This window comes from Miniopterus schreibersii (genome assembly GCF_964146895.1).
Source record: "Miniopterus schreibersii genome assembly, chromosome: 15".
Classification (NCBI taxonomy): Eukaryota; Metazoa; Chordata; class Mammalia; order Chiroptera; family Miniopteridae; genus Miniopterus; species Miniopterus schreibersii.
The window spans coordinates 51,657,643-51,673,918 of NC_138115.1; the positions used below are offsets into that span (position 1 = coordinate 51,657,643).

Sequence of the window (16,276 nt, forward strand, 5' to 3'; positions counted from 1 at the left end):
GACTAATGTTCACGACTCTGCAAAGCTTTGTTCCTGGCAGACATTACTGGTCAATTGCAGCACTTTCTCTTGCTGAGCCATCCCCTGGCTTCAAAACCCTCCTAAGCGGGCACAGCCAGCTGATTGACTGTGGTAGACAAGGGAGATAAGACCTATTTGCTGAGGCCTCAATTCACAGCCAGCCCACCTCCAGCTCACTTCACCCTGACCTCTTCCTGCTCCCTACTGCGCCCAGGACAGCACCCGGCCTCCACATACTTCATTCCCTGCCCCCACCCTCTGAAATCAGCTTCAGTTTGAGGGGCCACCACCTCAGCCTGCCCTACCTGACCCCCTCCTCCCCAGAGGCGGGGGATGCCACCCTCTACTCACTTAAGGGCTGTTGGGCCTGCAGGGGTCGGGTGGGGCAAGGGGGCCTGCCTCGGGGGGCCCCCCTTCCCTCCATTCCGAGCTCCTGTCAGTACAGGTTCCCCTAAGGGGGCTGGGGCCCTGCCGGGTTGGTCCGCCTGGGCTAATGAGCCTTTCAAGCCCTGCGCAGGGCTGGCCTGGGACAGATGTCAACGGGCCTGGTTTCTGTCCTGGCGCCAAGGTCACTCCCTGTGTTGCAGTCTTCACATCCTCAGCGCTGCCTTCACCCCAGTTTCCCCAGTGAGGTGAACAGAGCAGGGCTTGTCTGTTCTACAGATGGGAAAGCTGAGGCCGAGGAAGGGAAATGTCTAGCCCGAGGGCCTGGCTCCAACCCAAGCGGGTTACTCACTCACCCACTGGGCCTGGGCTGAGTCACCGTGGCCCAGGTGATGGGAAGGAAACACATAAACACCAGCAAGTGGGAGGAGGGGGGGGATGGATGTGCCCGCCTTGGGTTCCCAGCTCTATGCACTCCCCACCACAGGCTTTGGGCTTCCTGGGCAGGCTCACACCTGACTGTTTCAAGTCATGCTCCCTGCTGGCCCCGTGTCCAGGCTTTGCATCTGCCCTGGAAAGGCTGTCAACCCATTTGACAGATGAAGAAAGTGAGGCCCGTGATTATAAATCAAGCTGTAGCAGGGGGCTGGGCCCCAGACTGAGAATCCGGAGCTCCTTTTCCCCAGCTCAGGGGGTCCCAGCTGGCTCTCATGGTGGCTCCAGGTTCCTGCAGGAGGAGGCCCAAGCTCCATCCACAGGGAGCCCCTCGCTCTGCCAGCTGTTCACATGTCTGGGGTGTTGGGGCCACCATTGCAGGGAGGGGACACACTCGAGGCGGGGCCGCTCGTGCACAGCTTAGGGGCTGTCCAACACCCTTTCCGCACCCCTGTGGCTGATCTTCCCCAGCACCCAGTTTCAGTCCCTCCTCTCCCTACAGTCTCTACACAGCGCAGGCCCTCTTATCTCTCCTGGACCATCTCACCGGCCTCCTTTCAGCTCGCTGCTCCATCCTCACAGCCCATCCCCTCACAGCAGCCGGAGGAACCCCGGAGAATGTGAATCGGACCTGGCCTCCCCTGCTCCAAAGCCTCCCACGGTTCCCAGCACAGAGTCCCCCTTTGTGGCCAGGATGACCCTCGGGGATCTGACCCTGCCCCTCTCCCCACCTCCCGGCCTCCTCCGATCCCTGCCCCCAGCCCAGCCCCTCCACTGTCCTGCCTGCTCTCTCTCCAGGGCCTTTGCACACATTGGTCCCTCTCCAGCTCTTTCCTTTGACAGCCTTTTAATCCTTCCCTAGACCCACCTGCCCTCCAGGGCCAGAGCGGACTCCTGGGAAGCGGCTGGGCTGGACTTGGAACCCAGTCCTCCTAGACTCTCGTCGGCATTCGGCCCTGTGATTTAAGAGGCCGTTGGCTCTCCCCACCACTGGTGATGATCCCGGAAGCCTCTCACTTGCATTCCCCACGTGGGCCTCAACCCGTCCTGCATGACCTGTCCCGGTTCAGCAGGGAGACTCCCTGTTGCCAGAAGGCGCCCACCATGCCCTGTCCCGGCCTCAGGCTGCAGGTCCCAATCTCCAGTTCAGCGAGGGCTCTCCTCTCCCATCCAGGAGCCACTCCTCTTCCCTGCTCAGATTGAGCCCAAACTCCCACCTCTCGGTGGAGCCAGGGGTCCCTGGAGTCCCAAGCCTGGGCTCCTGTCCTGCACACAGCCACCCTGGAGGAGGGGCTGGGCTGGGTGGGGGGCTCTGACTCAGCTGGGAACTCCATCTGCTGGCACTGAGGCCGGGGAAGGCCAGGAGAAGCTATTCAGCGGCCCCCGGACGCCAGGAGAGCTGGGGCCAATTTCTTTGGGACTCAGGGGAAGGTGGAGTAGAGAGGAAAAGGGCACAGATAAGCCCAGCTGGGCCCATTCCCTGCCCCCAAGGCACAGGTGAAGGCCATGCTGTGATCTAACATCCCCAGCCCAGAATATTTCTCTGAGCTATGTCCCCTCCCTCTTATGACTCTGTAGGCCTTCTGGGCAGTACCCCATGGGCCCACATGGGACTCTGAGGGATGGAAGCCAGGGCTTTGGGGAGCAGGGGACCTTAGCTGCCTGCCCACCTGGTCACCCTTGGCCTGTTCCAAGCTTCTGACCCTTCTGAGGCCCCCTCTGCGAGAATGGGCCTGGATCCCTGGTGGCTGGAGCAGGGGGCAGGAGGCCGGACGATGTTTCAGGTAGTCAGGCCCAGCCAGCAAAGACAAGGAGTTGGGGAGTCGGAGAGGGGGACCCGGGTTCTGTCTTTGCCCAACCAGCCTGTGGTTTTTGGATCAGGAGGGCCAGCCGGGGCAGGCTCCTGATGGTAAAGCCAGTCCAACCTGTGAGGCTGGGAATTCCCGGGGCACCTGGCGGGCGGATGTGCCGGGGGCCTGGGCTGGGTATGCTTCAGGTGGGCCAAGGGGCGGGTGCGGGTAGGTCTCTCTGTAGCTGCCAGGCCTAATTGCCTCATTAGCGTCTGCCTGCTGCCCAGGCCTGTCTGATCCTCTCCCCACCGGCCCACACAGCCCTGTTTTTCAGGAATCCCTCCTATGAGACATTGAGGCATCGATGGTGACACTGACGGTAACCATGTGACCATGATGAGAGTGGGAGATGTCCTGGGAGCCGGCTGGCCTGGTCCAGGCGTGAGGTTGTTGGGTTGAGGCCTCAGCACCCAGCCCCAGCCCAGGTTTCGCGGTCACAGGCAGTGCCAGCCCACATGGGCTCAGCTGTCCAGCATCTACCTGGAGCTGGGTGCGTGGTTTTCTGGTTCCCAGGCAGACGGCCAGTGGCAGCACCAGGAAACCGGGGACAGACGCTCCTTCCTGGCCTGGCCCCGCCCAGCCCCGGCCCTGCCCACAGCGGCATGGGCCTCAGGACCTGGGAGACTCCCTTACTTCAAAGACAAGTCTCCCGGGAGGGAGGAGGGGTCCAATGAACTCTGGCTGTCAGAGCTCCGGGCATCCCTCCGAGGTGGGGACGGGGACCAGGGGCCAGCCCTGTCTGAGGCCAGCCTGGCTCAGAGAGCACTGCCCTGCCCCCCTCTCCAGATGGGATGGCCTCTGGCCTGAGCCCCAGGGGCAGCGCAGAGCCCAGGGCTGGCGGAGGTGAGGTGTGGGGAGGGCTGTTTGGCCGGAGCTGGAGCCCTCCCTAGAAAACTTCCCAGGAACCACCAGGTCTGGCCCAAGAGCTCAGGCTGGACAGCGCTGGGTTCCCAACACAGCTGGACACAGGTGACTGCCTGCTGAGGAACTGGGCCCCTGGAGGTGCCGCGGCCGCTCCATCTAGTGTGGGGCAATATCTTCTGCCTACCTAACTCCCGGGGGTGCAGGGCCACCGGGCAGGCTCTCCATTGGAATGGTCAAGGGAAAGGGGCTTTTTGGCTTAAGGTACTTACTGGGCACAGAGCCCCAACCACCGCCGTGCACTGCAGGTAGCAGGAGTGGCCTTGGCCTGGTGCACCTGCCCTAGACAAGGTCAAGTGCTATCCACCTGCCAGGCCCTGCCGTGGACATACCGGGACAGTCCCATGTGGCCCTCGGGTGATCCAGCTGTGCCCCGTGTGTGTTGGGACAGGGCATGGGTGAGATGAGGGGGCAGGGGATGGAGAGACTGGGGAGCTAGACCCAGAGACCAGACCCTAATACTGACTCCATCACTGGCCTCCCTCTCTGGGTCTCAGTTTCCTCCTCTTTCAAGCGGGTGAGGTATACCAGGAGAGACTTCGGTGAGGCAGGAGGAAACACATGTGAGGGGCCCAGCCCTGGGTCGAGCACATGTCCCCTGGTGCCTGGACAGTAGGGAGAAGGCCCTGGGGGCAGGCAATGAACTCCCCGCCACGGGGAGGCCAGGGAGTGTGGGCAGAATGGGCTCTGAGAGTGGCTCCAACAGGGAGGGAAACAGAGCGGGAGACAGAGCAGCTCTGAACCTAGAGCCAGCGGCTGCCCCATCCTGAGGCTCTCCTGGTGGGGGCGGTGGCATGGACACTCCCAACACCTGGGGCCTGCCAGTGCAGGTCTCATCCCGTGGGCAAGGCTCTGCCCACCAGCCTCATGCCTCTGACTGTGCCCATGCCTGCCCTCCCATGAGGAAGGGTAGGAAGTCAGTTCTGGCATGGCTCAAGCATAGTTCTACCTCCAAGCCTTGGCCTTGCCAGCCCCTGCTGCCTGGCACCCCATTCAAGCCCCACCCTTTGCTCAGACCAGCAGAAAACAGTCCCTTCTCTGACCTCAGGGAGCCTTTCCCATCAGGATCTTTGACCCATGCCTCCTGCCTCCTCGGGGCTCCTCCTGCAGTATTGCCCAAAGTGGGATCCGTGGAACACCAGGCCCACCAGGTGCACCTCAATAAAGAGGCTCACATGGTCAGATGTCTGGGAAGTACCATGAACTCCTTGGCCCCAGCCGCATAGCACAAGAGTGTTAAAGGCTCTGACAAGTACTGCAGGCACAGAGAGCTGGCTTTATTTTGTTCATCTGGCACTTACCTAACTGGTGACCACAGCATGTTTATCACACAACCTCCACTACGAGCTCAGCTCATGGGATGGTGCCCTCAGGATGTCCTTCAGGGAAAAAGCGGCCTTACGTTGCCCAGTGGCTGTTCTCACAGGTTTTTTTCTCTGGACCCCCCTTTGCATTTTCAGATGGGAAGCTGAAGGTCATCCGAACCCCACAGCCTTCTCTGGCCCCAGCTGTCCTGCTGGGATCAGGAGCTCTCCTGGCCTGGCTCCTGGGGAGGCTAGATGATTAAATGGGCGCCGGAGAGCAGGCTGGAGGGGGGCGAGATGAGCCGGCCCCCGGCCTTACGTCTCCCAGCGGGCCTCAGCCAGCTCTCAGCCATGCCCAGCTCTCGTGGTCTCTAGTCTGAGGCTGCACAGGGCTACACAGGGCCCAGACAGGGTGTCCCTGCTCCTGCTCGCTGCATGGGAGCTGAGGACAGGGCCCCTCCCCACGCCCAGCCCGAGTTGGGTTACAAGCCCTGAGGGTCTCCTAATGAGTTCCACATGCAGCGGATGCCTCGGAGAGGAAATGGGAAGGGGCTAGAAGGGGGAGAGGGGCCTGAGTCGGGATTGGAAACACGTGTGTTGGAGGAGGAAGGGAGAGGAAGAGGGCAGAGGAGGCAAGAGCCGGGAAAGACTGTATCCCTGGATGTCTTGGCACCCCCCCAAGGTTGATTCCAGCCTCCCAGGCCCCTCTCCTTCAGGCAGAAAAGCCCCAAATCCCTGGCTCCGCTTGGCTGGGGTTCTGAGCCATTAGGGGCAGGACTGGATCGGGCAATGGGGGGGTGCCATGGCATGGGGAAGCCCGCCGTAGCCAGGCAGCCAGCAGCAACTCGCTCATTCATATCCAGCCCGCTGCCTTGCCTCACCAGAGCCTGGGGTACAGCAAGGCCACTGCCCTGGCCAGCCCTAACCCCCAAACAGGAGACTTCAGGACATCTCAGAGGGTGCAGGGCACGGGTGTTCTTGGCCAGGTCTGAGGCCAGAATAGCGTGGACAAGGACCACATGGGCCACGGTGCTCAAGGGCACCCACGGCTCAGTCTTGATTCCAAAGCTGAGTCCAGGTGCCCAGCCAGGAAGGATGGAGATGGGCAGGGCTGAGTGACACTGACAGTACCAACCCCAGCTCCTACAGGCCAGGCCTCTGCCCACTAGGTGCCCACGAAAGATGCCAGAGCCCCACTTTCAGGAGCACACACTTGTGCCTAAAAGTGCAGCTTAGGGCCGCAAGCCTAGAACGTGGCGTCCTCTCCTGCCCAGGTTCCTTGTCCTGGCACCGATTCCTCATGTGTGGGGGCCGGGGCCCTGCCACAAGCACTCCCAGGCAGATGGGGCCAGAGGCGGCCTCCCCTAAAGTGAAAGCCTAGCCTTGTTCTATAAAGAGGCTCTTAGGAGAGTCTCCAGGAGGTTGGCTGCCCACGGACGGCTGGCACAGAAGGGTCCTTAATAGCCTTGCCCCTGGCTCGTCTCATCTTGCCAATGGCTGTGAGGCCCCACATCCTGGGCCTTCATGAGTATGGGGAGGCAAGGCAAAGCCTCTAGAGACACTCCCCTAGTGGCTGAGCAAGCAAGGCCAGGGTGCCAGGTGGTTCCCTCATCAGCCCGGGGTGGGTGGAGCAGGGGTGCTTGGCCAGAACCCCAGGGTGGTTTCACCTCCTGAAATGGCCAATCAAGGCTAGAGCCATCAGGGACACCTTGAGAAGACAAATGGTGGAAGCTGGACCACAGGGCCAGAGACTCACCTGCCCGCGCCAGCTCCACAGGCTGGGTTTCCAGGACTCCGGCAATCACAAATGCCCTCCCCGAGCCTGGGGTGGCCTCAGTGACAGCATTAGAGGGGCCTTGGAGTGCTTGCTCCCTCGGGTGGGGAGGGGCTGCCTGGAGCCCCCTGCTTGCCAGCTCAACTCCCTTCTCACTGCTGGGAATGCCCACGGCAGGGACCACTGGACAAAGTGGCCATAACTCTGGCCACCTGGAATTTCAGGGCCAGAGGGAACCTGGGACCACCAGCCCTAACCCCATTGACACATGGGCCAAGTTCTAGGGAAGGGCCCAAGACAAGGTGTGTGGGGTGTGTGTGGGGAACACACCCTCTCCAGACAGTTTACTTCGGATAACTGTGGTGGGGCTTCACGGGACAAATACCCCCCATCCCCTGGACCACTTCCCAAATCCCTAACACACTCTCAGATCCACACTGCCGGTGTCTTTAGAAATGGTCTCACCCTGGGCCAGCTGTTCCAGTCACGAGCTCTAGCTCCAGGCCCAGAAGCCACTGCAGGACAGCCAAGGGGTCTCAGGGTCAGGACAGCCAGCAGTGTGTGTGCGTGAATGACAAGGCTGGCCCCATAAGCTGTGTCCCCTGAGCAGATGTGGGGTTGCCCAGAGTCTCCGTAAAAGCCTCTAGGGATGGGGAGCCATGACCTGCATGGCAGCTGAAGGCCTCACTGCCAATTCAGATAGGCCTGCCAGCTCACCTACACACCAGCAGAGCCCCACATGAGGACTGCAGCCAGTCCCTGGGGATCTCCGGAACTCCCTGAACCAGCAGCCTCTTCCCCAACTGCGGCTGGTGGGAAGTATGTCATCGGCAGCAGGTGCCAAGTCCTGGTGGAATGGGTGGGGGCAGGGGAGATGGGCCTCGGCACAGCACTTGCCATGCCGGATTAGTGTAGCACCAGCTCCTAACCACCTGGAGGAGCTTATCGCCATCACTCACAGGAACCAGAGGCTCAGAGAGGTTGTGTCACCCTGCTGAGGTGACACAGCAGGCCGAAGGCAGAGCTCGGGGCCTGAGCCGGCCTGCGGCTCTCCCCCCATCCAGCTGGAGGAGGCAGCTGCCTCATTCCTGTCGCTCATCGGCCCAAGCTCCCAGGCATCCCGGCTCTGCTCCCACCTGGAAGCCGCAGAGGCTGAGCCTCATTAGCCAAGTGGTACTGACAGCTCCCGGGAAGCTCTAACTGTCCCCCCCGGCCCCCAGGGCAGGTGTGCTGAGGACGAACCCTCCCCGGCGGCTGGGCCCCACGCCAACGCTGAAGGCCTGGACAGCAGACATGGGAAACACTCGCCTGGCTTCCCGCACGGAGGCAGAGGGAGGGGCCTCTGGAACCCCCAGGAGCCAAGGGAAAGGCAGGTGCCTGCAGGTCCCCAAGGAAGCTGGCTGGGGCCAGCCAGGAGGGGGGTGGTATGCAGGGGCTCCAGCTGTCCTTGCTCCCCCAACGCCCTGAATGGCTGCAAACAAGGTGTCCTGGCTTCAGACTTGATCCCAGAAGGGACCTCCCAAGTGGCCAGTCATTTCCACTGTATGGGCCTGGGGGTGGGGGCTGACTAGGCCTCACTCAGGACAAGCCATTTCTACGACTACCTCAATCAAGTCCATTTAATTTTCAGATTTGTTGGCCCCAGTGCACGCAGAGGAAGAAATCAAAGCACCTCAAAGCCAGCAAGCACGTCCCTGGGTGCGCCCGCATCCCAGGGGCCTCGCCGGGCCGTCAGTCAGAGAAGACTCCCGGCTGGCCCATCAGGAGCAGGCCACGTCTGAGCCGCGACGGCGGGAAGTCGTCCGTGGCAGAAATGAGGCCAAGGCCCAGCAAGGCGAGTGACCCGAGGTGGCCTGGGGCTCCTCCTGGGGGAGCTGGGCTCTCACGGCTCCTCAAGACTCCACAGCAGCAAGTGGCTTCACGTGGCTCGGGGTGCATGTGCGCCGCGCCTCCCGCCGCCAGGCGAGCGCCTCCAGGTGGCAGGAGGGAGCGCGGAGGGCAGGACGCCGGGCTCGGGTGGACGTGATTCCCGCAGAGCTGAGTCCCGATGATTCACCCGAGTCCCACAGCATAAGCCCCGCCGGTCCCTCCTCCCCCCAGATCAGCTGAGCTCCTGATTCCTGCTCCCCGATCATGGTGTCACTCTCTGCATGATTAGCTGCTGGTTGTCCAGACACTGCTTCAGCTTGTCCTCCGTCAGCGTCAGCCGCTGCTCCAGGATGGAGACCGTCTGGAACACAACAGGCGGTAGTAAGAGGGCACAGGGGCCACCAGCTGCCCTGGGATCCCCTCAGCCAGCTCCCCTCTGCTGCCCCTGCCCACTGCCCCAAGGCCAGCTGTCGGCTCTTCCCACCCAGGGTCCAGCCTGGCCCCTCGTCTCTGGTGGCTGCTCCACCTGTCACACCCACCCCAGCCCTCGGTCAGCCCGATCCAGGCTGGCCATGACGGCTGTCCTCACCGTTTGTGCCCCTCATGGGGTCTGGGTGGCTGCCTGTGTGTGCCAGGCCACCCCGAGCACTGGCGAGTCCACTGAGCACATGCCTCAGAAATGGGTCAGGTAAGAAAACCTTCCGTTAATTTTCCCCGTTCGTCTGTGGCTTTCCCAAGAGGTTTTGCCACCTTTCCTGAGGGCTCTGCGAGGCTCTGGACCGTGGTCCAGTGGAAGGAAACTGTCCTTTCATACTTAATGAAACAGAGGCCTGGGAGGGAGCCTCCCACTGAAGCTGCTATAAATTCTCGCAGCACCCGCACGACGTCAGCCACGCGTGGAGGTGGCTGCTCCTGGCAGCTGCCCTGCTAACTGAGCTGGCCCGGCTGCTTGGGCTCTGAGCCCTGGGCCGCAGGGCAGGCCTGAGAAACTGCTGCTGTGGAGTGTGAACTGCACCCTGAGAGGCAGAGCTGAGCTGAGACAGTCCCTCTCCCCCTGCGCTGGCCAGCCGGCTGGCCACGGAGGGGTCTGTGTCTCGTGAAAGCGGTGGTGGAAACAGCCCCCGGCTGGCCCAGAGCTGCATTCCTGGAAGTTTCCACTGGCTGCTGAGGAGCTCACAGCGAGCCAAGCTCCAAAACCATTCTTCATCCAGACTCTTTCCAACGGACCCAGACTCCAGGCCATGGGGGGAGCCAGCCTGATTTACTTCCCTGCCCCACCTAAATTTGCAGAGGGCCCCGCTGTCCCACCGTGGAGGCAGTGGGTGCTGGGCTGCCGTCCATACCAGGGGTGCCTCGCATCTCACAAGGCCTCCGTTTAGTCCCACGGGGCCCAAATGCAGCTGGTAGACAATGTTAAGTTTCTTTGAACAGAAAAGCATCACCTATTTCCCATCCCCCCTGACTGAAGGGGCTGGCCCAATTGGGGCCCTTTCTTGGGGAGCTTTAGGGATGCTTCATGGCATGTAATAGACAAACGGGTTTTAAAAGGTCTGCCGTCCCTCACCCCTGCAGCTCCTCCCCCGGCCACCCTCACGCCTCTCCCCTTTCCTGCCCGAGCTCCTGGAAGTCCTGTCACCTCTGTGCTTGGTCTTCACCTCTCCAGCCCCCTCTGCCCTGGGCCTACTCTGCCAAGATGCCGGGTGGCAGCCGCCACCCAGGGGTTCAGCCCACCAGGCTCCCCCTGAACCAGAAGGCGAGGCAGGGAGAGGAGGACGAGTTCGGATTTCCGTGCCCTGACCCTGCACTCTCTGCTGGACAACTGTTCTCAATAACCCCACCCCAGGCCGAATCTTCACGGAGGACAGCGCTCCCTCAGGACACAGTGACCCCTGGAAACGCTGGGCTCTGAGTCTGCCCACCGTGCCTTCCCTCCACCAGGGAGGGTGTCCCCAGGGATGGCAGACTCGGCTGGTGGTGCCCAGGCCACCACCATGCCACCAAGCTTCCCAGGAAACTGGCGTGTCCTCCCACCTCATGCCAGGACAGGACAGGCCTGAACAGACTCCAAACAGTGCAGGCCGAGTGCGAGGCCCTTCTGAGAGGGTCGGGCACGGGGTGGTCAGGCATGGGAGGGGGTGGCTGGGGAAGGAGCCAGGCCAGCACAGGTTACTCTGCATTTCTGAGATCATCCTCATGGTCAGGGGCAGCCAGGGCCTGGCGGAGGGGAGACACTGGAGGTAAGCCGAGGGCCCAGGCTGGGGCCAGCATGATGCCAGTGACCCACTGAGACCCGGCCCCTCGGTGGGCAGTGAGGAGGGACTGTCCAACCCAGGGACCCAACAGGATTGGGGGAGGCATTGGGGACCAAAACCATGATCATGAGCCGGGGGGTCCAGCATGACCCACCCTGAGCTCTCCAGGGAAATCCTCCTGGGAGAGGCTGCGAAGGGCGTCTCATTCAGACCCCAGTGTTTCTGCTTAGGGAAGAGACATTGTCATCTCCTCCCCTTGGGGCAGTGTGAGCAGGGCAAGCAGCTCACTCACAGCTCAAGGTGTGCAAGACGTCTCATGTGACATCCCGAAGGGCTTTCCGAGTGCGGCATAAAAATAACTCCATTTATTTTTAGCCCCCAAAGAACCACATCAATGCCCAAAGAAGCCGCCCCAAATGCCAGTCCTCAGACGTGTCGGCATCAGGGTCCTGATTCCAAGTGGGGGAGCATACAACACAGGGGGTCCAGCAGACCCTGCCCCAAGCCTCACTGCCTCAGGGCCTCTCTTCTCTACGGGCACAGAGTTCCCAGGGGTCAGACAAAGGCCAGCTATGGGCCAACGGGGCTCTGGCACCTGAACAGGGGAGCCCCGCTCCCATACTGTCCCCCACACCCACCAATGGCCAAACTGGTCAGTTCGGGTGCCCTGCGTGGGCCAGAGCCTGGGTGTGTATCTCCATTTGCCTTCAAGTACCAAGGGCAAGCCTCCACTCCTGACGTGTGACAGGGACTGTGTGTCAGGGAGTCCGGCGCCTGTGGTGCTGAGAGGCTTGGGCGGCATGACCAGGATTCCCCCCCGGCTCCGCATGGGTCCAGGGCAGAGCCGGGTGCTCCCTGAGAGAAGGACCCCGCTCGGAAGGGCTGTGACGGAGCGAGGGCAGGTCCTCAGCGGGCAGCGTAGACTCTTCACTGTCCAGCCGCCCTGTGGCACTCTCCCTGGGCTTGGCCGCCCTTTCTTTTGTCCCCATTTTCTCCTTCAGCTGCCTGTTTCCCAGACCCCCACTTCCTCAGGGCCTGGTTTCCCCTGAAGGTGGGTTTGTCCTGCATTTTCTTGCAGCTGCTCTCCCTAGTTTTCACTTCTGCTTTCTTTTTAGGCCTTTCTCATCCCCTTTATGTTCTGTGTTTGGGGAGCAGGATGTTAGCCTGGCTCACAGGGACTGAGCTCTGAGGAGTCTGGGCCCCTGGTGCAGCTCATCTGCCCGGGCTGGCATTCCTGGGAAGGAGAGCTCCAACTGTGACGGGTGGTCTGGGAGGCCCTCGTTCACAAGATCTTAATATTTTCCCAAGACTTAAAATGGTAGGTTAAAAAAAAAACACCAAAAAAAATCCACACAAGATGGGTCAAGGGAAATGTATAGTAAATGCAAAGGTCCTGAGGCAGAAAAGAACATGGCACACTCAGAAGTGCCAGGAGCCCAGAGTGGCTGGTTTGGAGCAATTGAACAGGGACGTGTGTGTGGTGGCGACAAGGAAGGTGGAAGAGGGGCTGCAGGGCCCTGAGCCAAAAAAGGGACAGGAGCAGGGAAGCCTCTAACCCCTGGCACTGCCTCGCCAGACTCACAGGTCTGAGCAGGTAGAGCCAGGGAGGACCGTGTCCTACAGGCCAGGGGCTAGTTTTCAGAGCACTGGCCCCAGGGTGAGCTCTGGGAGAAGAGGCCTGGCCTGGGAACTGACCAGGGCTGCCTGGCCCCACCACCGGCTGTGACCACCACCAGTGAACTGGCGCTTCCGAGCAGACCAAGGGCGCGTCCTCCAAGCCAGGGCCCCTCCAGCAGCTGCTCCCCCCCGCCACTGCCGCCACTGCCCCTGTGAGGGCTCCCTGCATGTGCTCCACGCGCTGGCACAGTGGGAAGACTGACGCCACAGCTTCCACAAAGCCTGAGGGGCCATGGGACACCCGTGGGCCCTCCTGACGTCATCCACTCCCACACGTCTCTCAGGTGCCCGCCACGCGCAGCAAACAAGAAACTAGCTCCTGTGGGCTTCCGGGCACTCGTGTGGCCACAGCAGCACTCGTGTCTGGGCCGGCTCTGATGAAGCTGCTCTGCCAGCACTGACAGCCAGCAACACCTTGGAGGAAGGAGGGAAACGTGAGGACGGCGAGCCAGCGACTCTATCTGCTTTTCTCAGATCTCTGGCCAGTTCCTTACAAACACTTCTACAGGTGCTGGCCTCACTCTGAGCAGCCCAGCCCAGCCCAACCTAGGGCTTCTCTGTCACATCCCGCTCTGAGCAGGGCCCTTGGCAGTGACCGGGGCCCCTTAGATTAGTTTGGTTCTATGGTGAACTCCCTCCTGGGCCTCCTTGGAACAGAGAAGACAGGTGGCACAGAGGGAGACCGGGTGGCTGGGCCGAGACAGCCTGACAGTGGAGGCAGAGGGCTCCGTACAGCCGTGCGCCACCCCGCATACACGGCCTGGGCTGGGGGCGCGGGGCAAGGGGAACCGAAACTGCCCTGGGCGGCAGCCTAGCGGGAAGCCGGGAGACTGGGTGTCGGTGTCCACAGGGCGCGAGACGGGGAGCGGGGCCAGAGGGCTGAAATGTCTGTGGGCGGGGCCGCCAGGGTCATGCACGGGCAGAAACTCAGATGAAAAGAAGTGTGTTGGGCAGAGGCCAGAAGATGGCAGGGAATGAGGAGCTCAGCAGGGGGAACCCCTGCAGAAAACAAAATCACGGTCAGGCCCGTATCCGAGACCCCCCGTTGCTGTGTGGGGCTGGCCAGGCAGTCACGTCAGGGTGCTGCTGAGGAGTCTCCACACCACCTTCACTGGGCTCCTCCTGCCTCAGGTGCTTCCCGCTCAGTCCCCACCCTTGCACCCCACCTTCCTGGAGACTCCTGGGCCTCCACATTGCTTCTGCCACATCCCTCCCTGTCCTGTCCAACGGCCTGGGCATTCACATGGTGTGGCATTCACTTGGCACTCAAGGCCTGTGCTGCCTGTGATTATGCTCTTCCTGCCCAAACGCCACCTACCTGAAGCCCTACTCCAGTCCTCCTCCCCCAAGAAGTCCTCCTGGTCCCAGCCCCAGCCCGCAGGAATCTACCATGTCTCCCAGCATATCACTGGTGGAACATGGCTGTGAGTCCCTGGAAAATGCCGTCAGAGTGTCTCTGAGTCCCCACCTTTGTCACGTTTGGTAAAACCACAGGTTACAGAACTGTACAGCCTGGGTTCAAATCTGAACTTGACCACTAATCTGCTGAGTGGACCTGGGCAAGCTGTCTGACCCAGGGCTTCAGACTCCTTGCCTGTGCACGGCCTCTCTCGTACAGCACTGTGATATTGCACCAATAGCCAACATTTATGCGGCATTGCTCTGTGCCAGGCTGCGCACAGGGGTGCACTGTGGGCCACATGGCTCCCTAGCTCTTGCCCTCACGAGGGCTGTGGTGAAACAGGGCTCTTAGGGGAGCCCTGGGCACTGACGGGGCTTGGTGAGACCGGAACAAACCAGCCTGTGGCCAGGCCTGGGAGGATTTGAGCTGCTGGGGCACGTGGTGGTCTGGCTGCTTCTCCTGCGACGGAAAGTTCCTTTTAATCATTTCCAGGCTTGTGGTCGATTTGTGCTCCCCCAGGCAGATCCCCCAGAGGGGCTGGGGTACCCCCGCCTCCTGTCCCCCAACACAGGAGCCAGATTAGTGGGGGAAAGAGGGTCCCAGTTGCCTTGGGTCTCAAGGAGAGGGCCTAGTCATCCAGCTGTATCCCCAGGGCACTTGTGCCAGGCCAGGGAAGCATCCCAGGCTGGCCCATGCCCCCGTCTCTACTGTGCCACACAGAACGGCGAACTTTCCTCTGGTTTTGTTGCAAAAATGGAAAAATGTGGCATTAATCTCCCCTGCAGCATGGTTTTGACTTCACTCAGATCCTCAAGATCTAAAACAGATGCAATAAAAGGGGCTCTTTCTGCTGTGGGGTCTTGTGAGCTATCAAAACAGAGTGGGGCTGTTGGGCCCAGCGCCTGCCTGGCTCCTGCCTGCTCCAGCTCCGTCTCTCACTGTGTGCGTGTGCGCGCGCACACAAGCAGGGCCGGCCCACTGCCGCATGCCAGGGGTGACTAGGGGCCAGAGAGCCAGCCCAGCTCCCTGGGGACTGGGGCTGTGGTCTGAGCCCAGCCCTTCCCACACCAAGCTCTGCCTCTCAGCCCCAGCTGTGTCCAGACTAATGGTCTCCAACACAGGGGGCCAAGGCCAGCCCCAGAGCAGCCTTTTGACGCTGTCTGGATGCCAGCCACGCAGGGACAGGGGTTTTGTCTATTCTTGGTCACCACTGGGCTCTTGCTTCTAGCCACAGCTCTGTGCATGGTAGGTGCACGCTCAGTGCCGAGTGGACTAATGCCCCGAGCACTGGGGGACAGCGTGCAGGCCCAGCACCAGCCAGCCCAGGACGCAAAAGGCAGCCCTTGTCTGGGATGGGCCCACCCGGCTGGTGAGGAATACCACCCCAACGTGGGCCTTGGACCTGGCAGGTTTGAGGGGACAGCCGGGAGGGAGACAAGGGGGGGCAGGCCAGAGGAGGCCGCCAGCTGGCCTGGGGAGGGAGGAAGCCTCTTGGCCTCAGCAGGAAGTGGGGTGCACCCAGTGGGGCGGGAGTCCAGGAAGCAGCCCTGTTCCTCCCCTTCGCACCTCAGGACTGATGTGATGGGGACTAAAGGCTCCGAGGCCTCAGCTTCTGAGGGAAGGAACGGGGGTTCCCTCCCGTGCTGACGTCCGACACGCTAACTGGCCCAGGATCACACACAGCTGATGCACAAAACACCAAGTTTCTAAAGCAATTCCTCCCAATCTCTCTGGACTCAGCAACTGTCTTTTTAACCACCCCCTTCGCCCCGTCTGCTAACAACACAAAACGAGCTTTTGTCCCTTGAGCCCACAGGTCCGAGTTTCTGTTTCGCATTATCTCAGGGATATAGGGTTTCTCGTCCGTTTTCGCGGCCCCAGCCCCCACCTCCACCAAGGATTAGCTCTGTGGGAAGCACATGAGACGCGATTTTCTATTGCTGGATTAGCCACAGGATTAAGGAATTTTGGCTAATTTACCTTCCTCTTGGCTTTATAGCAACTCCTTTTAAATAAACACAGACTTTTCCATATTACCCCAAAGAAGAAGCTATAAAAAGTGGGTTCACTCACCACCACCCAGAAAACTGGATGCTCCTGGCACCCAGGGGCGCTACCTCCACACGGAAGAGAACCTGAGCCACACTCCTTGCCATCAATGGCCTGCGTCCAAGCTCATCTCTTTGCCAGCCATGGGCAGGCCACCAGGGAAGCCAAGTGCCCAACAGGGACAGGCCCCTAGGTGCAGGACGCTAGTCACTGCTCAGCCACAGGCTCGGCTGTGCTTTGACTCCAAGGTGAGTCCAAACAGGGCTGAGCACAGTGGGAAACTTGGCCTCGGCCACCTTCCGCATCCCACTTCTTCCGAGGCTGGCCTGTCCGACAAT

General features: G+C 61.2%; 1 protein-coding gene across 4 annotated transcripts in view; it reads right to left on the reverse strand.

Moving 5' to 3' along the window:
* Positions 1-8,294: 8,294 nt before the first annotated feature.
* The window catches only part of POC1A (POC1 centriolar protein A), a 39,506-nt gene continuing 31,524 nt past the window's right edge, over positions 8,295-16,276 (reverse strand). For all 4 annotated transcript variants that reach the window (XM_081159825.1, XM_081159826.1, XM_081159824.1 and 1 more), the window contains exon 11: positions 8,295-8,919. In XM_081159825.1, the coding sequence (XP_081015951.1) occupies positions 8,821-8,919 (99 nt within the window). In that variant the 3' untranslated portion in view covers positions 8,295-8,820. The remainder of the gene's footprint in view (positions 8,920-16,276) is intronic.